Raw genomic sequence first — 22,133 nt, 5'->3', positions numbered from 1 at the left:
GCTCTGGATTTTGTTCTTGGGCCTCCATTTAAGTATATTCTTTCAAGAAGTGACTGATGGATTCTTTCTATTTGCGTTTTGCCTTCTGGATCCAACATATCTGGGAATTTTTCTTTTAAGATTTCTTGGAATGTGATGTTTAGGTTCTTATTTTAAGTAATGATATTCAGGCAGCTCAATGATTCTTGATTTTTTTTCTCTTTGATCTGTTTTCCAGTCAAGTTGTTTTTTCTATGAAATACCTTACTTTTTTTTTCTTTCTACAATCTTTTGATCTTGTTCCAATATTTCTTTTTATTTCTATTACTTCATGGCATCATTGGTTTCCATTTGGTCCATTCTAATTTTCAGGGAGTTTATTTCTGGGACAGAGTGTTGTACTTCTTGTGTCAAACTTAATTCTCATTTGAATTTTTTTGTTTGATATCTTTCATTTCTTTTCCATTGCTTTCCTCTAGAAATCTCATTTATTTAAAAAAAAAAAAAAGAAGAAGAACAAAAACAAGTGTTTAACTCTTGTTCCATTTCTTCCCAGAATTCTAGTTTAGTTTGTGTCCCAGATGGGTTTTCTTTGAGACTTTGCTTGAAGTCGATCTCTTCTGCATTTGTGTTTTGTGAGTCCTTAAAATAGTCATAGCTTGTTAGTGTGAGATCCATTTCCCCCCTGTTTATCTACTTATTCTAACACCTTTCTTCACTTCAGATCTGATGTAAGGGCATGTTTCTGAACCCCTTTGGAAAAAAGGTCTTATCTGTTTTTTTTTTTTTCTTCTTTACTTTTTCCATGGAGTGTCAGGTGGTGTGTTACTCTAAAACCATAGGTACAGGTCAGACTGATGACTTGCAAGCTTTCAGTGCTCCCCAAATGATCTGATCCAAGACAAAATTGGATTGCTGTTCTTATATCAAAATTTCTCCTCCTCCTCTTCCTCCTCTTCCTCCTCCTCCTTCTCTTTGTCTTCCTCTTCTTCTTCCTTCTCCTCTTCCTCTTCGTCTCTTTTTCTTTCCAGTGTCATGCAAATAGTAGATACTTAATAAATGCTTGTTACTTTGACCTTATCTATCCTCAGCACTATAAGATATATTCCGAGACATTAGCCATACTCTCAAGAAACTTTTAGTGTAGTTTAGAAAACATGATGTATACACATGAAAAATTGAGTAAAAACTTGGCAATACCGTATTATAAGTTCCAGCTTAGAGGTAAAGACAGTAACTGGTCTTCAGGTTCTAGGAAGAAAGGGATCATCATAAGCTGGGTTCCTTAGGCATTGGCTAGTGCATTGCTGAAGGTAGGAAAGTGGGAAGATTAAAATAAGAATATTCAAAAGAGAGGGCATTGATGTAGGGATTATCTATTGGCTCTTTATTTGTCTCTGGGACTTACATAGTAGTTGCTTAATATATGGATTGATGGATGGAGGAGACTAACCTTCAAGACCTGTTCTCTAGTGACTTTATAGGACACTTAGGATCTAATGGGTTTGGTAACCTCAGTGTCCAGATAGGATCTTCATAAATATACATTATGTTGAATTATATTAAAGATCCAAATTATAACAATCTATCCATCATCAAGTTTTTGGGCTTTGATCTTGACATTTGTCAATAGGTCACAGAGAAATACCAGTGGCAAATATTTCTATATAGCTTAAAGATTTGCAATGTATTGTATACATGATCTTATTTGGTTCTCACAAGTCGGTGAGGTAGGTGCTGTTATTAACCTCATCTAACAGATGAGGAAACTGAGTCTGAGAGAGGCAAAGGAATTTTTCTAAGGTTACCCAGCAGGTGAGAATCTGCAGCCAAATGCAATCCTGAGTCCTGCTAATTTCCAGTCAAGGGAGTCTACACAAGGGATTTTTAATATCATCTATATCAGATTCATCATATTACAGATGAGGCAGCTGAGGTTAAGATGTGAGAGGACAGTCTCACATAGCTTAACATGGTATATAGAACCATAAAAATCATGTCTGTCTCTCTCTGTGTATGTATATATGTGTGTGTGCATGTAGGTATGTGTACGCATATATATCAATATTTATGTAGATATATAAATATATATTTATATATTATGTGTACACAACATATATATATATACATATATAAAAATTTGGATATAGATAGAGATAGATAAATAGATAGTAGATAGATAGATATAGATATAAATAACCTCAGGGGCAATTTAATCCAATGTCATCCTTTAATTGAAGAAAACGAGACCCAGGAGGATAATTTGCCTCAACTTCTACTAATAGAGCTGGGAATTGAACGCAGATCTTCCAATCAGGGCCAATGAGACAATGGCATAACTTGAATGTGTTCAGATTTCCTGATTCTCTTTCTATTATTTGCTGTTACCATCTTGTCATCGTTATTATCGTTGTCAGTTGGCTAGGAGGCGCCACAGAGCACTGAGCCTAGAATCAAAAAAGAATTTCATTCAAATCTAGGTTCACACAATTCGTAGCTATGTGACCCTGGGCAAGTCATTTAACCTTTGTCTGCCTCAATTTCCTCATCTGTAAAATAGTGATAGCAATAGCACTTACTCCCCAAGATGATTGTGAAGATAAAATCAGGTATTTATAAAAGCATTTAGCAAATATTAAAGTGCCCTATAAATGCAAGCTGTTGTTGTTGTAAAGAGTAAAAGAAAAAACTATGTTTGATTTTGAGCTTTTCTTCCTCTTTCAAATTAAGTCACAAAAGACACTGGAGCAAAATGGGTAAAGAGCTGGACTTGGAGTCAGATTGAGTTCAAGTCCTGGCTCTGACACATATTGGCTGTGTGACCCTGGACAAGCCATTTAACCTCTCAGGGTCCCAGAGAACTCTCCCAAGACTTAAAGTCACAGGGCAGGTACAAAGCTTCATGGGTTGGAAGAGATTTCTTTCTGGGATTTTGCAAAGTTCTCTCTGTATGTCACCATCCCCTATAATGAAGAGATCGTGGGCCACCTGTACCCAGCCAGCAGAAACAAAGGTTAACTGAGTGACATAGGATCCATAAGTGCCAGTCTCTTTTGTTACCTTTATTTGGGGGGGAATATCCTGCTTTAAAAAGCAGAGAGAATCCCAGGACAGTTTTCTTTGAAACATTCAGGTCAAAGAAATGTATTTGCCTTTTAAGGATGAATCCAGTTCAGAAATCAAAACCAGATCCACTTAAAAGTGTTTATTCTCTGGCTTCTTGGTAGGAGCAATAACTGGAAGGCAGATGACTTGGGCTCTATTCTCAAATGTTCCCAGCTGACTCCCCATGGACCAGTACTTCCGTGGAAGTCAGAGATTATAATGTGATGACTTGACTTGGTTCAAAGAACAATGGCCTGAGAGTTAGGTGACCTGGGTTCTACTCTCAGCTGTTCCAAGTAGGAGGAAAAAGTGCCATTTATAGCTCATTTATTCACTCTGGACCTCCACTGTTCAATATGTGCAAGAATGAGTTCTGAAGTCCATCTAGTTCTAAAAATATCCATATTTATGGTGGTATTAATGAGTTTCAATCTTACCTCTGTCCTTACAAGTGACAGTGGTCAAGTCACTTTCCCTTTCCTAGCCCTCAGTTTCCTCATATGTAAAATCAAGTCTTAGATTAGAAAATTTCAAATGATTCTTCCAGCTCTAGATATACTATCATCTGAATGTTATAATGACCTCAAACTTATCAAATCAGATTTCTGATGAGGATCCTATAAGTTTGATGATCATGAATTATTTCTCCCTTCCTTTACCCTGGTCATGATGATGAACCTTTGATTGTTCGTGTCCAAACAAAGGATTTCATTAGTGCAAAAAGCTGATCTCCCAATGCAGATCTGAAAGTAATATGGAATAGATGATAATTGTCTGGAGCCAGTGAAAATCTGGTGATTTTTCTCAAGGTCACACAGTCATCTTTTAAAGGAGGAACTTGATCCCAGCCATATTTACTCCAAGGTCAGTTTTCCACTCAGAGATTTGATCTGCACTCAGTATTTTAGGAGTGTATTTGATGCGTTGACAGAAAAAACCTTATAATCAATAGAATTTTTAAATAGTGTTTTATTTTTCCAAAAACATGCAAAGATAGTTTTCAACATTCATTTTTGTAAAATATTGTGTTCCCAAATCTTCTCTCTCTCTCTCCTCCCCCTCTCCAAAATAGCAAGTAATCTAATATAGACAAATTTGTGCAATTCTTCTAAGCATATTTCCAGATTCATCATGCTGAGCAAGAAAGATGAGATCAAAAGGAGAAAAAACAAAAGAAAAAACCCAAGCAAACAAACATTTCCAACAGTAAAAAGGTGAAAATCCTTCCAGTTTCCCTAGTTCTCTCTCTGGACATTGGTGGCACTTTCCATCAGAAGTTTATTGGAACTGCCAAATCAGGGGAATTGTTAAAGGTGGTTGTACAAAGGTCCCTTAGTGGCTGTCGGGTCTAACCCACTCAGAAAAGGAATCCCCTGTGATTTCACTGAGAGTGGGAACTCACAGAGGAGGAAAGACCCTCTGCTGATATAGATTATTAGCACCTTCCCTGCAATTTACAGTCCTAGAAAGTAATATGCTGTGCAAGCAAAATTTAAAAGTCAGAAGTTCTGTGTTGTAATTCTGGCTCTGCTTCTGATTGTATATGGAATATTTCATTCCTATTCTATATTTCTGCTGTTTGGGACCCAGAAGGAAATACAGAATTTCTTTTCTGTCTAATAACTTTTCCGGATAATCAAAACAAGTTCTATGACCACACCTTTATGCTCCCCAATCCCCTCTTCTGCTGGCTGAGCTTAAGTAGTTCCTTTAAAGATCCATCTTTCTTTGTATGATTTCCAGGTCTTCTCCATATTCTTATCTTCTCGACATGGGCATTTGGGTTGACCACAGTTTGATGCCCCTAAATGGACACAGTATTCTCGTGGTCCAATTCCCTCATGTTACAACTGAAGAGAGCAAGAACATCAAGTGACTCGCCTAGGTTTACACAGTACTAGTCAGTGACAAAAGTGGTTCTAGACCAGGTCTTCTGGCACTCCCCACCATAGCTCTCTTATGAGGCAGCTTCATTATATATGGACACGGTCAACTATTCTTTAATCTCCCATCTCCCCGAACCCCTATGTGGTGTTATGGAAGATGGACATCGTGAAGAGTATTGGAGAATCACTTGTAGTGTGATAGAGAAAGTGATGAGGTATCCTTCCATATATCCATCTGTCCATCCATCTGTCCATCCATCCATCCATCCATCCATCTGTCCATCGATCCATCCATCCATCCATTTGTCTGTCCATGAGATAAGATCTATGTTAGGGCTCTGAGGACTTGAAGAACTCACCCTCCACTTTATCAGGAGGAGTCACCATATACCAAAATATATGTGAAGAGAAACTCAAAGTAGTTACAAGGCTATATAGTGAGAGGGACACCAGTAGCTGAGCATAGGGGAAGTTGAGACTGGAACTTTGGGGGAGGTTCAGGCAGAAGCTGGAGCTTGGGCTGTCTCTTCCCTCCCCTTTCCTCAGGCTTTTAGAGTCCTTCTCTCCTTAGTCTTCTTCCAGTTTTCCCTCCATGCTTATAACAACAATAATAAAAACTGGCAATATTAAGTATATACTAAGTTCAAGGTATCTACTATTAACTAATTTTATATTTGCAACAAACCTGTGAGCTAGGTGCTGTTATTATTTTCATTCAAAATATGATAATTTTAAATAGGAAATGACTGGCCAAAGTCACATAGCTAGGAAGTGTCTGAGATTGTAACTGAATTTAGGTTTTCCTGACTCAGGGCCCACTGCTCCACCTCAAGGAGGTCATCTAATCTTACACATATATGAAAAATGAATCCCTGTCCTTGCCTTCAGTACACATGATGACCCAGCTTCTGCTTGAAGCTCTTCACTAGGGAGTCAGAGTAGCCCACCCAAAAGTAGTCTATTTATTCCACTGTTTTTAAACTTTATTTATTTTTTTAATTAAAGCATTTTATTTTTTAAAACATATACATGGATAATTTTTCAACATTGACCCTTGCAAAATCTCATGTTGCAGTTTTCATCCCTTTCCTCCCATGCCCTTCCCTAGATGACAAGTAATCCAATATGTGTTAAACATGGTAAAAATAGAGGTTAAATCCAATATATGCATATATATTTATACAATTATCTTGCTGCACAAGAAAAATCAAATCAAACCTGCAAAAAATGAGAAAGAAAATAGAATGCAAGCGAACAACAACTAAAAGTGTGAAAATGCTATGTTGTGATCCACAGTCAGTTCCCACAATCCTTTCCCTGGGTGCAGATGGCTCTCTTCCTTACAAGACCATTGGAACTGGCCTGAATCACCTCATTGTTGAGAAGAGCCACATCCATCAGAATTGCTAACCATATAATCTTGCTGCTACTGTGTACATTGTTCTCTTGGTTCTGCTCAGCATCAGTTCCTGTAAGTCTCTCCAGGCCTCTCTGAAATCATCCTGCTGGTCGTTTCTTACAGAACAATAATATCCCATAACATTCATATACCATAACTTATTCAGCCATTGCCCCACTGATGGGCAGCCACTCAGTTTCCAATTTCTTGCCAGTATGCTTTTGAACAGTTCTCATTGTTGGGCAGTTTTCCTCCTGGCACCAGGCCTCTTCTTCCACCTTCTATCTCACTTGTTTAGATCTTGGCTATTCATTCTAATGTTGAGCAGACTTTCTCCATGTGTACTTTGACTGTGTAGTCCATGGAGTTCCAAAGGTTAAAGTTTAGAGGGCTACGTGCTGGTTATTGTCAGTGTTTGTGCTTTCTACAATCAGAGTTACCAGAACTATCCCCAAGTGAGTCAGCCAACTAGTGACCCCTGGATTTAAAGGCCTTCTCTATCTTAGACATTTGAGAAGACCAGCATTTAAGAATCAGGAAGGAAGGGAAGGTAAGCTGATTCAGGCTGGATAACTGTGTCCTTAGTGAGCCAATCTGTGGTTATTCAATCATTTTTTTTTTCTTTTAAATCCCAAACTCCCAGCAACCCATTTTCAGAATGGAGTTTGTTCCTTTCCTTGAATAACTATAAAGTCTTTATCTCCATCACCTCCTTCCCTCCTTCCCTCCTTCCTTCCTTCCTTCCTTCCTTCCTTCCTTCCTTCCTTCCTTCCTTCCTTCCTTTCTTCCTTTCTATATGTTGCCTATTTTTTGAAGAACCAGATGAGAAGTCCATGTTTCCTATAGGTGCATGTCTCATAATATTTGTGCAGACTATTATTTAATGAAACATATAAATATTGATCATATACAGCGGCTCTTTGATCCTCAACAAGTTTCAAAAAGTAGTTCTGTTCCTTCTGGGGGCACAAAGAGAGATATGTTTAGTTTGGATGCTTTTAAGGAGTCACGCCAAGAAGGCTGGCAGTCCACAGGGGTGAGATGGGGGTGGGGATTTCAGGTAAGGCAGAGTTGGGTTTCTCTCTTTCCTCCTTACTGTCTCCATCTTTTTGTCCTTGCTTCTTTCAGATCTCTGAGACCTTCAAGTCTCAGCTAAATCTCAGCTAAAAATCTTACCTTCTCTAAGAAAGCTATCTTGATCCCTGTGCCTTCTTTCTTCTGCTTATCTCCAGTTTGTTCTGGATAGTTCTTGTTTATTTGTAGTTATTTGGCCTCTCCGATTAGGACAAAGGATCCTTGAGGACAAGGGCTGTTTTGACCTTTTTGTATCCCCAGGGTCTAATACAGAGCTTGGCATGTAATAAATGATTGCTGACTGCCCTCCTGTGCAATGCTTCCATCCCACTGTTCTCTCCTCTCCTCCATGATTCGATGCTCTCTTTAGTTTCTGCAGAAGTTGCACAATTGCTTAAAAGTTGGAGGAACCGAAGGACCCAGCCTCTCAGAGCCAGGGCAGAACAAGCTGGAGGGATAGAGTTATCAGGAAGGATGGGGCTTTCACTTCCCAGGTGGAAGTTGGTAAGAGACGAGAGTGTGATGTCTCCCATTTAGGAGCTGTCTTTTTCTTTTTCTTTTTCTTTTTCTTTCTTTCTTTCTTTTTTTTTTTTTTTTTAAACTGTCTGTGAGTTCTGCAGGCTTGCACATTGACTGGAAAACCTTTTGGGTCAGGCTTTGCTGTCCCCGGGAACAGTCCTTCAAGCCTATTGGAGCCAGATGGCATGTCAGGGGATTCATAAGTGAACCGTGGGACTACAAAGCTTCCCAGCACCTGGCAGTGTTTTTGCAAGAAGCGAGGCTCATGTTTCAGGGAGCCTTGCCCCTTGAACAACCTCCAGGGCCAGCATGTTTTTGCTTATGGGTTTTAGGTGTGGAGAAATGGAGATCAGGGCTGTTTTATTTCTCCTTGTTTTTCTTAGGAATTAGTTTTATTATATGATATCTCTGAAAGATTTGGCTAAATGCACTACTCAGAAAAATGGAAGCTGAGTATACTGAGATATGTCAGTAATATGTATTTCCTTATGCTTCTACTCATCATCCTTATGACTTCCAAGGCCCAACCAAATGCTCCATGACTATCACTCCCAGAGAAGTCTCTTCTCTCCTTTTCAGAATAAAAATACCTTGAAGACAAGGACTGCCCGTGGGTTGGGTATTTATCCTTGCTCTCAACATATTTTGGCACTTTAATTAACCTTTTAATTTATTTATTTAATTATTAATTTGTACAATTAAATTCATTTTATATATTATATATATGGAGCTGGGTTTTGAAGGAAGCTAAGAGAAAGATGAGAGGAGGAAATGTTACCCTGAAGAATCAAAAAGGGAGGAACTGAAGTCCCTATTCATCCTCAGAGTCTGGGCTGATTTTATATATATATATATATAATATACTTAATAAATTAATAAAATTATTTAATTAAATAAATTAATTAAAATAATTAAATTGATGAATTTAATTAACTTTAACATTTTTCTTTATTTATTTTGTGATAACTTTAGAAATAAGAGCTATCAGAGGTTTAGAAACTTACTCTATTAGAAGAGAGAAATGTCTGCTAAGAATCGTGAAAACAAACATCTCAGTATGTATTTGAGATTTACAAAGGGTTTATCACATCCATGTTGTACCATATGCTCACTAGGCTCACATTGGCTATGGGCCATCTGAATATGGCTGGTGGCCCTAGCAAGAAGACTGTCTCAAATCCATTACATGGATAAAAACCCTAGGAGATGGAAAGTGAGAACTGGACATAGTTTGGCTGGGGAGAGAGAAACAACAAGAAACTGAAATCAGAATTGTCGTTTCAGAAAAGAACACAACTTTGGAGGGAGCTAATAGTCATTGCTGAAGGGATGACTGAAGCAGCAGACCATCCCATAGTATGGGAGAGATAGGGATCTTCTCCTCAACTTCACATCAGCTTTGTCAAGGGCAAAGCTAAAATGTGCCCGTGTGCCCGCACGTGTGTGTGGGTATGCCTGAAAGGGACAGAAAGGAACCATAAACCAGTCGCAGAGAGTCTCATCCGTTTGCACTTAATTTAGTTCAATAGACATTTGGTAAACCCCTATCATGTGCAGAGCAGTGTGCTAGGATATCAAAACAAACAAAAAAAAAATGGGTGAGACCATGTGCATGGCAATCCAGCAGTAAAAAATTTACACAAAGGGATTTCAAGATGGAGAAAGTGACAGTCATTAGAGCATCGGGAAAAGCCGGCAGAACCCCTGGAGCTGGGCTTTGAAGGAAGCTAAGAGAAAGATGAGAGGAGGAAGTGTTACCCTGAAGAATCAAAAAGGGAGGGACTGAAGTCCCTACTCATCCTCAGAGTCTGAGCTGACTTAAGGGAGCAATCGTTTGGATATGAACCTTCCTTTGGTTGCACCATTCACCTCTCTTGCCTGCCCCACTCCTCTCTCAAAGGGCTTCCTTTGCTGAGAGCCAAAATTAAAAAAAATGAGAAAAGAGGGGAGATTGTTGGGAGGGAATCAGCTTATCTTTGCTCAGTCTCACAAGCAGCTGTTATAGCTGTCTTGGCTAGCATCCCCTTGTGCAGATTTAAATGAGAAATCTTAATTCTCCTTTTTGATATCAGTCTTGCAACATTGCTCAAGTCATAAGCAGAAGTCCAGCACAATGGCTAGACCAGGGCTCTAATATGAACTGGAGAATTTTCCAACTGCCTTGGGGCTTTGTATTGTAAATGGCTTAGGATGAACATTGGTAGAAGCTTCTGCCAGCTATAGAAATGCTGAGAGACACAGAGATATTGAGAGAGAGAACGAGAGAGAGAGAGAGAGAGAGAGAGAGAGAGAGAGAGAGAGAGAGATTGGCTTTGTACTTTGAATTATGATTTAGGATGAAATTTGGAAGAAGCTTCTACCAGCTGTAAAGATGCTGAGACACAGAAAGATTGACATAGAGAGAGAGCAACAGAGAGACACAGACAGAGAGAGAACAAAGACAGAGAGGCATAGACAAAGACAGGGAAAGAGACAAAAATAGAAAGAAAGAGAAACAGACAGAAGAAACAGAAAGAGAAAGACAGACAGACAAAGAGAAGTAGGCCAGCTCTGTGATACCATGGAAGTCTCAAATGCACTATAGCTAAGTACTCATGAAAGCTCTTTAAGGGAGAAAACTCTAGCTGTCAGATCTCTAGTCCTTCCTTCCTCCTCTTTTTTTGGGTCCCTTCCCAGTTAGCTGGCACTTGAGACTTTATTTGTAACCTGACCCAGCTTTCCCAAGGCTTCCTGACATGCCCTTGATGGAGAGAACATTCAGATACCTTTAATAGTGAGCCACAATAGCCCAGAAGGCTTCTGCAGGTGACATAGCAAGAGTTTGTGAGCAGCAGATTTCAATCAAGTGTATCAGAAAAGTGATTAGAACATGGTAAAACTAGTGAAAAATGGTGACCTTCCTTGGTGAAGATGCTATTCTCATCAGCAGGGTGTGGTCTTTAAATTATTATTTTTCAAGTGAAGATGAATTTCTCCTGGCTTATTAGCCCCACTCTCTTATTGAAGCCCCCTTGGGGTTAAAATAAGACAGATTCATTGGTTTTTCCATCCAGAATGGACAGTGTGCATGGACAATATATTGGACGCAGAGTTGGATGGGAGGTGAGGAATGAGCTGGGATACTTTGGGGAAATTGTAAAATGCCTTTAATGACGCCAAACTTCTTCTGAAAAAAGCAATTTAACATGCTTTTCTTAAGGGCCTACGACATACAAAGCCTGAGTTGAACAGGTAACAAACACAGCAGCGGTGACTAGAAAAAGAAAACCACAATAAAAACAACAACCAAGATTTATAGAGTAGTTTAAGGTTTGCAAAGCCTTTTATGTATTATCTTAATCAATTCACACCATCAATCTGTGGAACTGATGTTATTACTATCTCCATTTTACCGATGTCACCCAGTAAAGTGACTTGCTCGGAGTCACAGAGGTGGGACTCAATCTAAGTCTTTCAAATAACAGCCAACATGTATGTAGCACTTATATGCTAGCCAGTGTACTAAGCACTTTACAGTTATCCTATTTAATCCTCATAGCACTATTGCAAGGTAGGGACTATTATCCCATTTTACAGATGAAGAAACTGAGAAAAATAAAGATTAAGTGACACTGTACTATGGATTGGGGATACATTCTTAACTCCACTCTTGTTACTATATATCTCTCATCCTTACTTACAGCAGGTGCCCTCAGCATGACCAGTGGAAAGCAGGAGCAGATGAATTACTATGTGGGCATTGATGTGGGAACGGGCAGTGCCCGAGCAGCTTTGGTCAGCCAGCAGGGTACCCTTGCTGCTTATGCAGAGCACCCCATCCAAAGGTGGGAACCTCAAGCAGACCACCACGAACAGTCCTCTGATGATATCTGGGCTGCGTGCTGCATCGTCACAAAGGTAGGGATAAGGCCGTAGGTCTTTGTTGGAAAGGATAAAGAGGCTGCTCTTTTTGCAGGTGTAGGATGATTGAGGGGGCTTCTGGGATGTAGTAGAATGAGTAGACTCAGAGGACCTTAGCTTAAGTGTTTGATTTACTATATGAACTTGGGTAAGTAGTTGCAGACATGACCCAAGGTATATGTTTCATGGTCCTATCTGTTAATTGATGATGATACCAGATTAAGTTGGACTCCTATGCTTTGGATAGGGAAGACTTATAGGATCATAGATTTACAATTGGAAGGGATCTTTGAGATCTCATTTTGCAGATGGGGAAACTGAAGCTTGGAGACAATAAATTACTGGTCCAGTATCATGCAGTTAATAAGTAACAGTGTAGGATTTGAACTCCAGTCAAACAATACCATAACAGGAGCTGTCCGTGGTACTGTGTTGTCTCTTTTTTTCTTTAGGTTTTGTGTGACAATTCTTTGTTCTATTTTGCTAACCTGCAAAGGCTAGAGATAAAGAGCTTCCTTTGTCCTCTATTTTTCTTTAAGGATTCTATTTTTTTAAGTGCTGGTTTTTCCTCTGCTCTCTGTTCTTGAATTTGGCCCTTTAAATATTCATAAGATGCTTAGTAATTTGCAGATGGACAATTCGCCGTTCTGTCATTATTGATCAGTCTTCTCAAACATTAATGAGCCCTGTGCAGCAGGGAGTGCCCAGAGAAGAATCGAAGAGGTCGAGGAGCTGGGGAGAGAAGATGAAGTGCAATCATCAAGAGATCTCAGCCTCTCTTCTGCCTGTTTAATTTTCCATTCTTTTTGGTGTGAATCGGCTCCTCTTTGCCCTAGGGTCTCTCCTGTTCTTCTAGCACATAACCTCTTCTGCCATTAAGGAAACTGTCAAGGAGAAAATGTAATTCCCTGATGAAAAGCTGCTTTAAAATAGTCTACTCTAAGTATAGCTTGGTTTTAATGGCTAATTTTTATTATCTCCAAGTGACGGCCAACTTATTACTTGTTTGCTTTCTAAGAGTTCTACCAGTCATCTTTGACCATTTATCAAAAGAGACACTGGGGAGCAAATAGAATACACCCAATCTTGATAAAAGAGAGGTTCAAGCTTAGGCTTTCATCTCCACTGGTCTGGCTTTCCCTTGTTTCTATTTTACTGGGATAGGTCTACTTCTTATTTCCCTGAATTTTCTCCATTTATTGATAGAATATCAATATAAAAGTTATAAAAGACTGATCAGAGTATACTATTCAAGCCTCATTCAAATCATGGATTTGATGTTATAAAAGACTGATCAGAGTATACTATTCAAGCCTCATTCAAATCATGGATTCTCCTAACCATATTTCTGACCAGTTGTCTTCTAATCTATGTCAGAGGACCCAAGTGGAGGGAGGAAAAGGAATACAGACTTAGGTGTGCTATAAAGAAAAAGAAAAGAATGTGAATGATGACACTTGAAAAATAACTAGGGCTGATATGGGAAGGAGTGAACTGTTCTTGGTGAAGGTCTTTAAATAAAGACTGAATAACCAGTTATTTCAAATGCTAGAGAAGGAATTCTGGCTGAGATATAACTTAGAGTCCCCTGCAGTTCTTTGGATCTCTGTATATATGATAAACAAGAGATCTGTTCAAATATATTTCTTTTTTTTATTATAGCTTTTTATTTACAAGATATATATATATATATATATTATATATATGTAATTTTTCAACATTGACAGTTGCAAATCCTTTTGTTCCAACTTGTTCAAATATATTTCATCACAAAAAGAGATACTTTTAGAAATATACAGAGCCACATTCTTTATCATTGCAAAAAACTATAAAAAACCTAGAGCAGCCAGGTGGCCCAGTGGATAGAGCATCAGGAGTCAAGAAGACTCCTTCTACAAATCCAACTTTACATACTTAATAGCTATGTGACCTTAAACAAGTTGCAACTTTATTTGTCTCAGTTTCCTCATTGTAAAATGAGCTGGAGAAGGAAATGTCAAATCATTCCAGAATCTTTGTCAATAAAATCCCCAAAGAGTCATGAAGGGTCATATGTGACTGAAAAAAATTAACTGAAAAAATTTTAATGTCCAATAATGAATGAATGTCTTAATGAATGAGAAATGATGCAATAGAAAAGTAATGTGCTTTTAGATAGAATAAATTGAAATAAAAAGAACAAATAAACCTAGAAAAGCTTCTTTGGAGAATGCCTACCCCATAATAAGTGCTTAACAAATGTTTCTCGAATGACTGAGTGAAGACCCATGTAGCAGATGAACCAATATTCCTCCAAATAGGCCCCAGCCTTTTGTTTTTAAAGCTTAAAAAGACTATTAATCAATAAATAAGCATTTTTGAGATGCCTACTATAAGCCAGGTTCTGGGAAAGATGAATAGGCTATGAATAGAAAGAATAAAATCATCCATGCTAGCAAGAGGGTATATTTGATCAGAGAACAGACTAAACCATTTATACCGAGTAACTCATCAATCCCATTACCAGATGTATATACATAGAAAATCTAAGACAAGAAGGAAAGAACACAACACACACATCTATACTTACATATATGTGCACACACATTTACATGCATGTATACACACATTAAGTGTATATATGTATATCTATGTGCCTATGTATGTGCATATATACATATACATACATGTATATCAAACTATTTATCAGAGTACTTTTTGTTGTCTTAGCAAATTACGGGGTAAAATGTGCCCACTGAGGCATTACAGAGGCAATAACTAGTACATTAGAGTAAAATTTGGACCTTGATATTCATTGGCTGTGTAACCTAGGGCAAGTTATTTAACTTCTGTTTTTGCCTCAGTTTCTTCAGTTGTAAAATGAAGATGATAACAGCACTTTAGTACTGTGGATAGCTCCAGATTTGATAATGTTCCATTGGAGTTTAGTTCCTACATTTTTTCACCTATATGACACTGGCCAGATAACTTATCCTCTCTAAGCCTCAGTTTGCCCATCTGCAAAATGAAGTCTCTGAGATCTCTTCCAGTTCTACATTTGCATTTATAAAACCCTCATGAGAGTGTCTGACACATTTTGTTGTTGCTGGAGTTCAGTAATTTTAGTCAAATAAGACTTTTCACAACCTCTTTTGGAGTTTGCTTGGCAAAGACACTGGAGCGTTTTGCCATTTCCTTTTCCAACTCAGGAAACTGAGGCAAACAGGGTTAAGTGACTTTCCTGGGCTCATAAAGATTTGAAGGTGGGAAGATGAGTCTTCCTCCCTTCAAATCTGGCACTTTATCCACTGTGCCACCTAGTTATCTTATGCCTAGCACATTGTAGGCATTTAATAAATGCTTGTTTCCTTCATTTCATTTGATTTTTTCCAGAATGGTTCAACAGAATGTTGCTTGCTCATGGTTATAAACAGAGAAAAGAATGGAAAATGATACAAAGGCAGTGACTAATAAGTTTTTGCAGATATGTTGGCAACATTCATTTTTTAACAAGGAGTTATTAAGTGACTACTATGTGCTAATTGCTGGGGATATAAAGACCAAAGTGACAAAAAATAAATCAGTCAGTCAACAAGTATGTACTCAGTCCCAACTTTGTACTGCTAGGCATTGTGTTATTGTGAGAAAACATCATGTAAACATCAGGTATTAAATCTTGTCTTTTCTATCCCAACAGCATCTTGGGAAACTTATCCTTTTTTCCTACTATCTCCCAGCTATTTCCCTGCTTCAGGTTCCCATTAACTCTTTCCCTAACTGGTGTCTATGTCTCAGACTCTCCCCTCTATAATCCACTTCCATTAAGAGGCCAGAATGATGTTCCTAAAGTAAAAATCGTTCCTTTCTTCATAAACTACAGAGGTGAAAATAATTAATGAAGTTTGCAAAACCATAGAGAACCAACTTGGGCCCAAACAAGAAGTTCTCCTCATTAGATCCTTTGCAGTGCTACTGGTTGTAGTCATGGATGTGGAAAATTGCAAATTTCTTACTTTTTTCATGGTATCAATTTTTTTGGTGTGTCTTTTTTTCTTAAAACAAATAAACAAACAACTTTTGTCATAAAGTTTAGTTCTCTGGCCATCATTCCTTATAGTCATGAAATCCCCAAAAGGAAAAATCTAGGTAATATGGAAACAAAATTTATCCATAAAAATCAGTGAAAATCACCTCTAGTAGTTCCCTCTGTCACCTCTAGTAGTTCCCTTTGTCCTCTAGGACTAAATATCTTTTTCTCTATTATATAAAGCCTTTCACAACCTGATCCCAGTCTACCCTTCCAGGCTTGCTATATATTCTTTCCATCTCCCACCCAATGGTCCAAGTAAACTGACCTTCTAGTTTCTTATACCTATCCCTGAAAATACATATATTTTTCCAGCTTATTCTCCATGCCTACAAGCTATTTCTTCCTTTCTTTTGTTACTTAGAATCCCTGAAAATACATATATTTTTCCAGCTTATTCTCCATGCTTACAAGCTATTTCTTCCTTTCTTTTGTTACTTAGAATCCCTACCTTTCTTCAAAACTCAAATTAGTGCCAACTAGATGAGGGCTTTCCTGATCCTCTCTGTCAAAATTTATTTCTCTTTGAATCTATTTTGTGTATTTTGTTTACAAAGTCTTTTGTGTACAAATTCTTCCTCCCTCCCTTTCTTCCTTCTTTTTTTTTTTTTTTTTTTTTTTTGCTGAGGCAATTGGGGCTCAGTGACTTGCCCAGAGTCACACAGCTAGAACATGTTAAGTGTCTGAGACCAGATTTGAACTCAGGTCCTCCTGACTTCAGGGCTAGTGCTCTATCCACTGTGCCACCTAGCTGCCCCCACAAATTTTTTATACTAATACGGCAGAAGCTCCTTGAAAGCAAGTTTGTAGATAATAATTAATAAATCCTTTTTGATTGAATGATAAAAAGATTACCAATGTGTTATAGTCATAAATTGTCAATTTTTAAGAGCACAAACTCACCTGCCCATGATATAGAGCATGCTGAAGGAAGTAAAACAATATCAGTCCAGAAAAGGAAGTATTAAAGCCCCATCCTTCTTTACATCTTGAATGGGTAGTTGTACATTTTATGTGAGAGGAAAGAGGACCTCTTCTAAAGATTCTTGAGCACACTTCATGTATAATGATCATAGGTACAGGCCCATCTGATTCACATGCATTTTCTCTTTTTACAGAAAGTGGTACAAGGGATAGATGCTACTCGGATTCGAGGACTTGGTTTTGATGCCACGTGCTCATTGGTTGTCTTGGATAAGCAGTTTCGGCCATTGCCAGTTAACCAAGAAGGTAAAAATAAGATAGATGCAATCCATTTAGCATTCTGTGCAACAGGACATTGCTAAAACATACTGTTCTTAATTCCATCTCATCCCTTTCCTTCCCACACACCCTATAGGTGCTAAGGTCCACTCACCCCTAGAGCTTTAATAGCATTTTGTTTCCAACACACTCGAGCACTTATTCTATATAATTTTTAGCATTATATTGTATTATTATTTGTAGATATAGTACATTTTCCTTACTCCCTCCAGGAGCAATTTGTTTTGTAATCTATTAGCACTTCGGAAAGAGGTCTCCATACAAAAGATCAATGGATATTTATGCATTATATATTTTTTTTAAAAATCCATATCAGGCCGAAAAGTTTTCTGGTTGGGGCATTAGAGAGGGCTTTGCAAACAACATCTGAGATGAATTTTGAAAGATGAATAGAAATTAGATATATAGGGTATGTGTATGGTGAGGGGTATGTATACGTGTATATAGTGAATGTGGAGAGAGAAGAAATGAATGAATTAATGGAAAAGAATTTATTGTGGGCTTTTGGGGTATTGAGCACTGTGCTAAATGCTGGAAGTACAAATAGAAAATTGAGTTAGTCCTTATTCTCAATAGATTTACAAGGGTCAGTTTCATAGGTGAATAGAAAAACTGGGTAGTCCTAAGGTTTCAGTGACAAGGCCCAGGGGTAAAGGGGAAATAATAAAGACCCTTGAGTGGTTTATTATGGGTTAAATAGACTTTGGGTCTGATCTGGGGAATCTACCATCATTTAAAGCCTTGACAGAACTGGAAGTGACTCATCAAAATTGGAAGGAATTTCAGAGTTCATCCCTTATTACTTGTACCTGAAAAGGAATTCTTTCCATCTGATCATTTGGCTTCTACTTGAGTACCTCCAATGATGTGAAACCTTCTCCTTGATAAACAGCAAATTGCCTTTTTGATTAACAGTAATTGTCAGGAAGCTTCTCTTGATATCAGTCCTAAATCTGCCCCAGTAATGCTTCCATTGGTCCTTTTTTCTCCTTCTGGATCCATTTGAAACTGAGTCTCAGAGAAGTTGTGATTTGCTCATGGTCACAAAGCTACTAAGTGTTTGAAGGAAGACTTGAAATCAGATCTAGTTTTCTCTGAATCTTCCTAGTATCCCACACTGACTCTTTTTGAAGTTAAGATGAGTCAAGAACTACTTCTTAAGTAGTATGTGCCAAGCACTTTGCTAAGGGCTGAGGATACCAAAGAAAGAAATACATTGCCCCAGAGAGCTTCCTGTCTGGCCAAAGACAAGATGCAGGCAACCATGTATAAACAAGATAAATTAGAGAGAACCAACAGAAGGAAGACATTGGCATTGAGGGAAATCAGGAAAGGCTTCTTGTAGGATCTTGGATTTTACCTGAGATCTGAAGCAAGCCAAGGAGCCTAAGAGGCACAAATCAGTAGAGAGAAAATTCTATAAACATGAATAAATGTTAAAAAAAAAAAAAAAAAAAAGGATTTATTGAAGATTGAAAACAGTATTTATTTTTCTCAATAATACTAACATTAAATAATAAGCAACTAATATTAAATAAATAATAAAATGGTAAATATTAAACAATAATTAAATAATAAATATTAAAAGAAAAAATAAACAAATAATTTAATAAATGAATCAAACATTAATATTAAATAAATAATAAATGTAAATATTAAATAATATTATATGATAGAAAATAAATACTGAGAATAGTATTTATTTATTAATATTAAATAATTAAATTAATTTATATATAAATATATGATTTTATATAAATAAACAATTAGATTAAAATAAATGTTTAAAAATAAATAATTAATATTAGTAATAAATAATATACTTATTACTTACTGTATGCAAGGTATTAGACCTAAGGAAATTTCAGGTACATATTCTGCTCATAAATTGCTCAAGTATAGCTCTATTAAAGAGACTTTTCACAACCATTGATCTCTACTTTCAGGAATCCTTGATAGATCATGCTCATGTTGCCCAGGGACCCAGCTCAGTCTGCTTGGTTCAAGAGGACAGAGCTAGTATCTTCTCACAACTAGAAATTAGGAAGTAAGCCTGTTTTGGTTTGACCAAAGAAATGACTTTCAAACAGCTCAAAGTGTCTAATAGTAGAACTAAATGCTTTGTGTATCGAGTTCTTCATCATTGGAAGCATTTCTCCTGAGGAGAGACCAAGAGGCTGTCTCTTAGAATCAGTGCACTGCCATCTCCAGAGAAGCATCTTGTGAGCATCAGGGTATTTCAGAATGGGGAGGGACTTCAGGGGCCACTGAGTCTGACCCATACCTGAATAAAAATCCCCAATTCAGCATACATACCACATAAATAGTCATCTGTTTTTTGTTGAAGCTGTTGCTGAGTCATTCCACTCAGGTCTGACTCTTTATTATTACCCCATTTGGGGTTTTCTTAGCAAACACACTGAAGTGGTTTACCATTTCCTTTTCTAGTGCATTTTACAGATGAGGACTCTGAGACAAACAATTAAGTGACTTAATCAGGGTCACACAACTTAGTAAGTATCCAAGGGCAGATCTGAATGCAGGTCTTCCTGACTCTGGGCTCAGGGCTCTGCCTACTATGCCATTTTGCTGAAACTTCCGGGATAAAGAAACCACTGCCTCCCAAAGTAACCCACTGCATTTTGGGATGGCCATAGTTGTTAAGAGTTTTTTCCTCTTGATATCATCTCAATTGTGCCTTTACACCTTGTACCCATTGCTCTTTGTTCTGCCTTCTGTAGCCAAGAAGAAAACAAGCCCAATTTCTCTCTCTCAACATGTCAAACATTGAAATATTCCAAAAAAGACTGAAATCTTCTCTGAGGTTTTTCTTTTCCAGGCTAAATATAGATAGATCTTTCGTATTTTTTCATAAGGTATGGACTTCAAACCCATTACCATGCTGATTGCTCTTTCTGGACACTCTTGAGCTTATCTTAAAAGAGAAGATAAGGGACAATGGATTTCTGGACTATAAGGATCTTAAGAACCCTCCTATCCTTGAGCCTTTATAATATGAGTGCAAAACCATTGGCTAGATGAAAAAAAATGGCAGCGAAGTGATACACCAGGCTGTAATGGCAGCTCTCTACTGATCCAGCTTTTGCAGAGCATAATGACCTCCTATGTACAGGCCCTCCATTAAGAAGCTCAAGAGGTCAAAACCCTCATTATAAGTGATGAAATTATGTTGTACAATCCCAAAGGTTAAAAAGCATCCAAGCATTACATGCATCCAGCTTTAGGTCAGGGCCCTGCCCCAGGCTTAGTGCCTTTCAGCAGGATTAAATTAAAGCCAGATTTGATCTGAAACATATTAACCTGTGTTGGAATTAGGAGTTGATTGTTTCTTTTGTGTGGTGTGTGTGTGTATGTGTATCTGTATGGGGGAGTCCTGTTAGTTTCTATACTCTCTAAGCCCTGATTGTTTCCACGTGCATGGCCCCATGATTTTGGGCATTGTTCCTGATCCATCACACACAAAACCACAGAATCTCAGAGTTGAACTGGACCTTGGTACCCATCCAGAAAGAATCTCCACTACAACATACTCAGATGGCCATCTGGTCTCTTTGAAGACCTCCAAAGATGGGGAACCCACCATCTTTCCAAGTGGCCCATTCTGCTTTGGGTTAGCTCTCATGATTAGGAAGTTTTTTCTGGCATTGAGACTTCATCTGATGACTTACAACTTCCTCCTGGTTCATAGAGGGAAAAAAAGAAAATGAACCAACAATAACAACCAAAAAAACAATCCCTCTTTTAACTGAGAGCATTCATGCCCTCACTTGTTTCAAACCTCATTTGTTTCAAGTGACTGTCCTATGACATGATCTTGAAGACAGCTGACTGGAAGGCAGGCCTGAGTTCAAATCCTACCTTAGACACACTTACTAGCTAGTTTTGGAATCTGGATAGGTCTTTAACTTCTCATCCTCAGTTTCCTCATTTGTAAAATAGAAATAAAAATAGTACCAATCTTCCAGAATCATGAAGACTAAACAGCAATATTTGCTATATAAATACCACTGATGATGACGATGATGATGGCGATATTGATACCTTTTTATCTCCTAGTTCTGCTTTGTTTGGAGTTTGTCATAATAAATAGACAGATAGCTTTTGACCCAGAACATTGGGGGTTCAAGATTCAGGCTCTGAGGCTGGCTTGGGGCTATTGGAGACACACTCAGTGCCCAAGACAATTCTTTAAGACTCAGTTGGAGAGGAGAGGCTGACTTGAAGTGGTGGAGGGAGTCTCATCCCAAGAATTCTCTCCCCTAATGAAATTCCTGGTCCCTATTATCATTTCCCTTTCTACTTACAGTTCCAATCTGGGGAGCAGAAAATGGAAATGATTAACATGCATGTTTACTTTTTTTAAAAAAAAAACAAAAATAGAAAAATTTAACAGAAAATGAATAAAGAAAATCAGTTTTATCCTGAAGGTTGTTTTTTTTTTTTTTTTTTTTTTTTTTTTTTTTTTTAAGCAGGACTCCTTAATCTCCTTTGGCAGACTGGTGAAGTCTCAAGACCCCTTCTTACAAATATGTTTTAAGTATATAAGAGAAAATTAAAAAGAAAATTCACGCAGTTTTCAAAATATATTTTTAAAAGAAAACAAATAGTTCATAGATCCAGATCAAGAACAAAGGTTTCTTAATAGTGGGCAAAATCCAGGAAAGTAAGAACAATATTTTGTTAAACTGGGGATTTCTCTCGCTATTTTATCACCATATTTTGGGGTGCTAGGATTGGGTTAGGACCTATGATTTCCTTGATGTAGGAACTCCATATGTGGGAACTTCCTCTATCAATTAAGGTCAGCAGCTGCTTTGTAATTGATGTTTTCAGTTGACTGGTGGGACTAATTGCCATACCTGAGGTCCCACGACTGGCATCAATCAGAAGCAGGATTGAAACCCACTTCTTGCCTCTTACT

At 37.8% G+C, this 22,133-nt stretch overlaps 1 protein-coding gene across 2 annotated transcripts in view; it reads left to right on the top strand.

Annotated features, from left to right (window-relative positions):
- The window catches only part of FGGY (FGGY carbohydrate kinase domain containing), a 499,331-nt gene that overhangs the window by 8,147 nt on the left and 469,051 nt on the right, over positions 1 to 22,133 (top strand). Inside the window, exons 1-3 of one of the 2 annotated variants that reach the window (XM_003767302.4) lie at positions 6,788 to 6,919; positions 11,645 to 11,859; positions 17,047 to 17,158. In XM_003767302.4, the coding sequence (XP_003767350.1) occupies positions 11,659 to 11,859; positions 17,047 to 17,158 (313 nt within the window). In that variant the 5' untranslated portion in view covers positions 6,788 to 6,919; positions 11,645 to 11,658. Of the gene's footprint in view, positions 1 to 6,787; positions 6,920 to 11,644; positions 11,860 to 17,046; positions 17,159 to 22,133 lie in introns of those variants that run through there. The other variant, XM_023501686.2, reaches the window with a different exon arrangement.

Source organism: Sarcophilus harrisii, chromosome 4, assembly GCF_902635505.1.
Source record: "Sarcophilus harrisii chromosome 4, mSarHar1.11, whole genome shotgun sequence".
Taxonomy (NCBI): domain Eukaryota; kingdom Metazoa; phylum Chordata; class Mammalia; order Dasyuromorphia; family Dasyuridae; genus Sarcophilus; species Sarcophilus harrisii.
The sequence above is the reverse complement of the archived record's forward strand: the minus strand, read 5'-3'. Positions and strand labels throughout refer to the sequence as shown.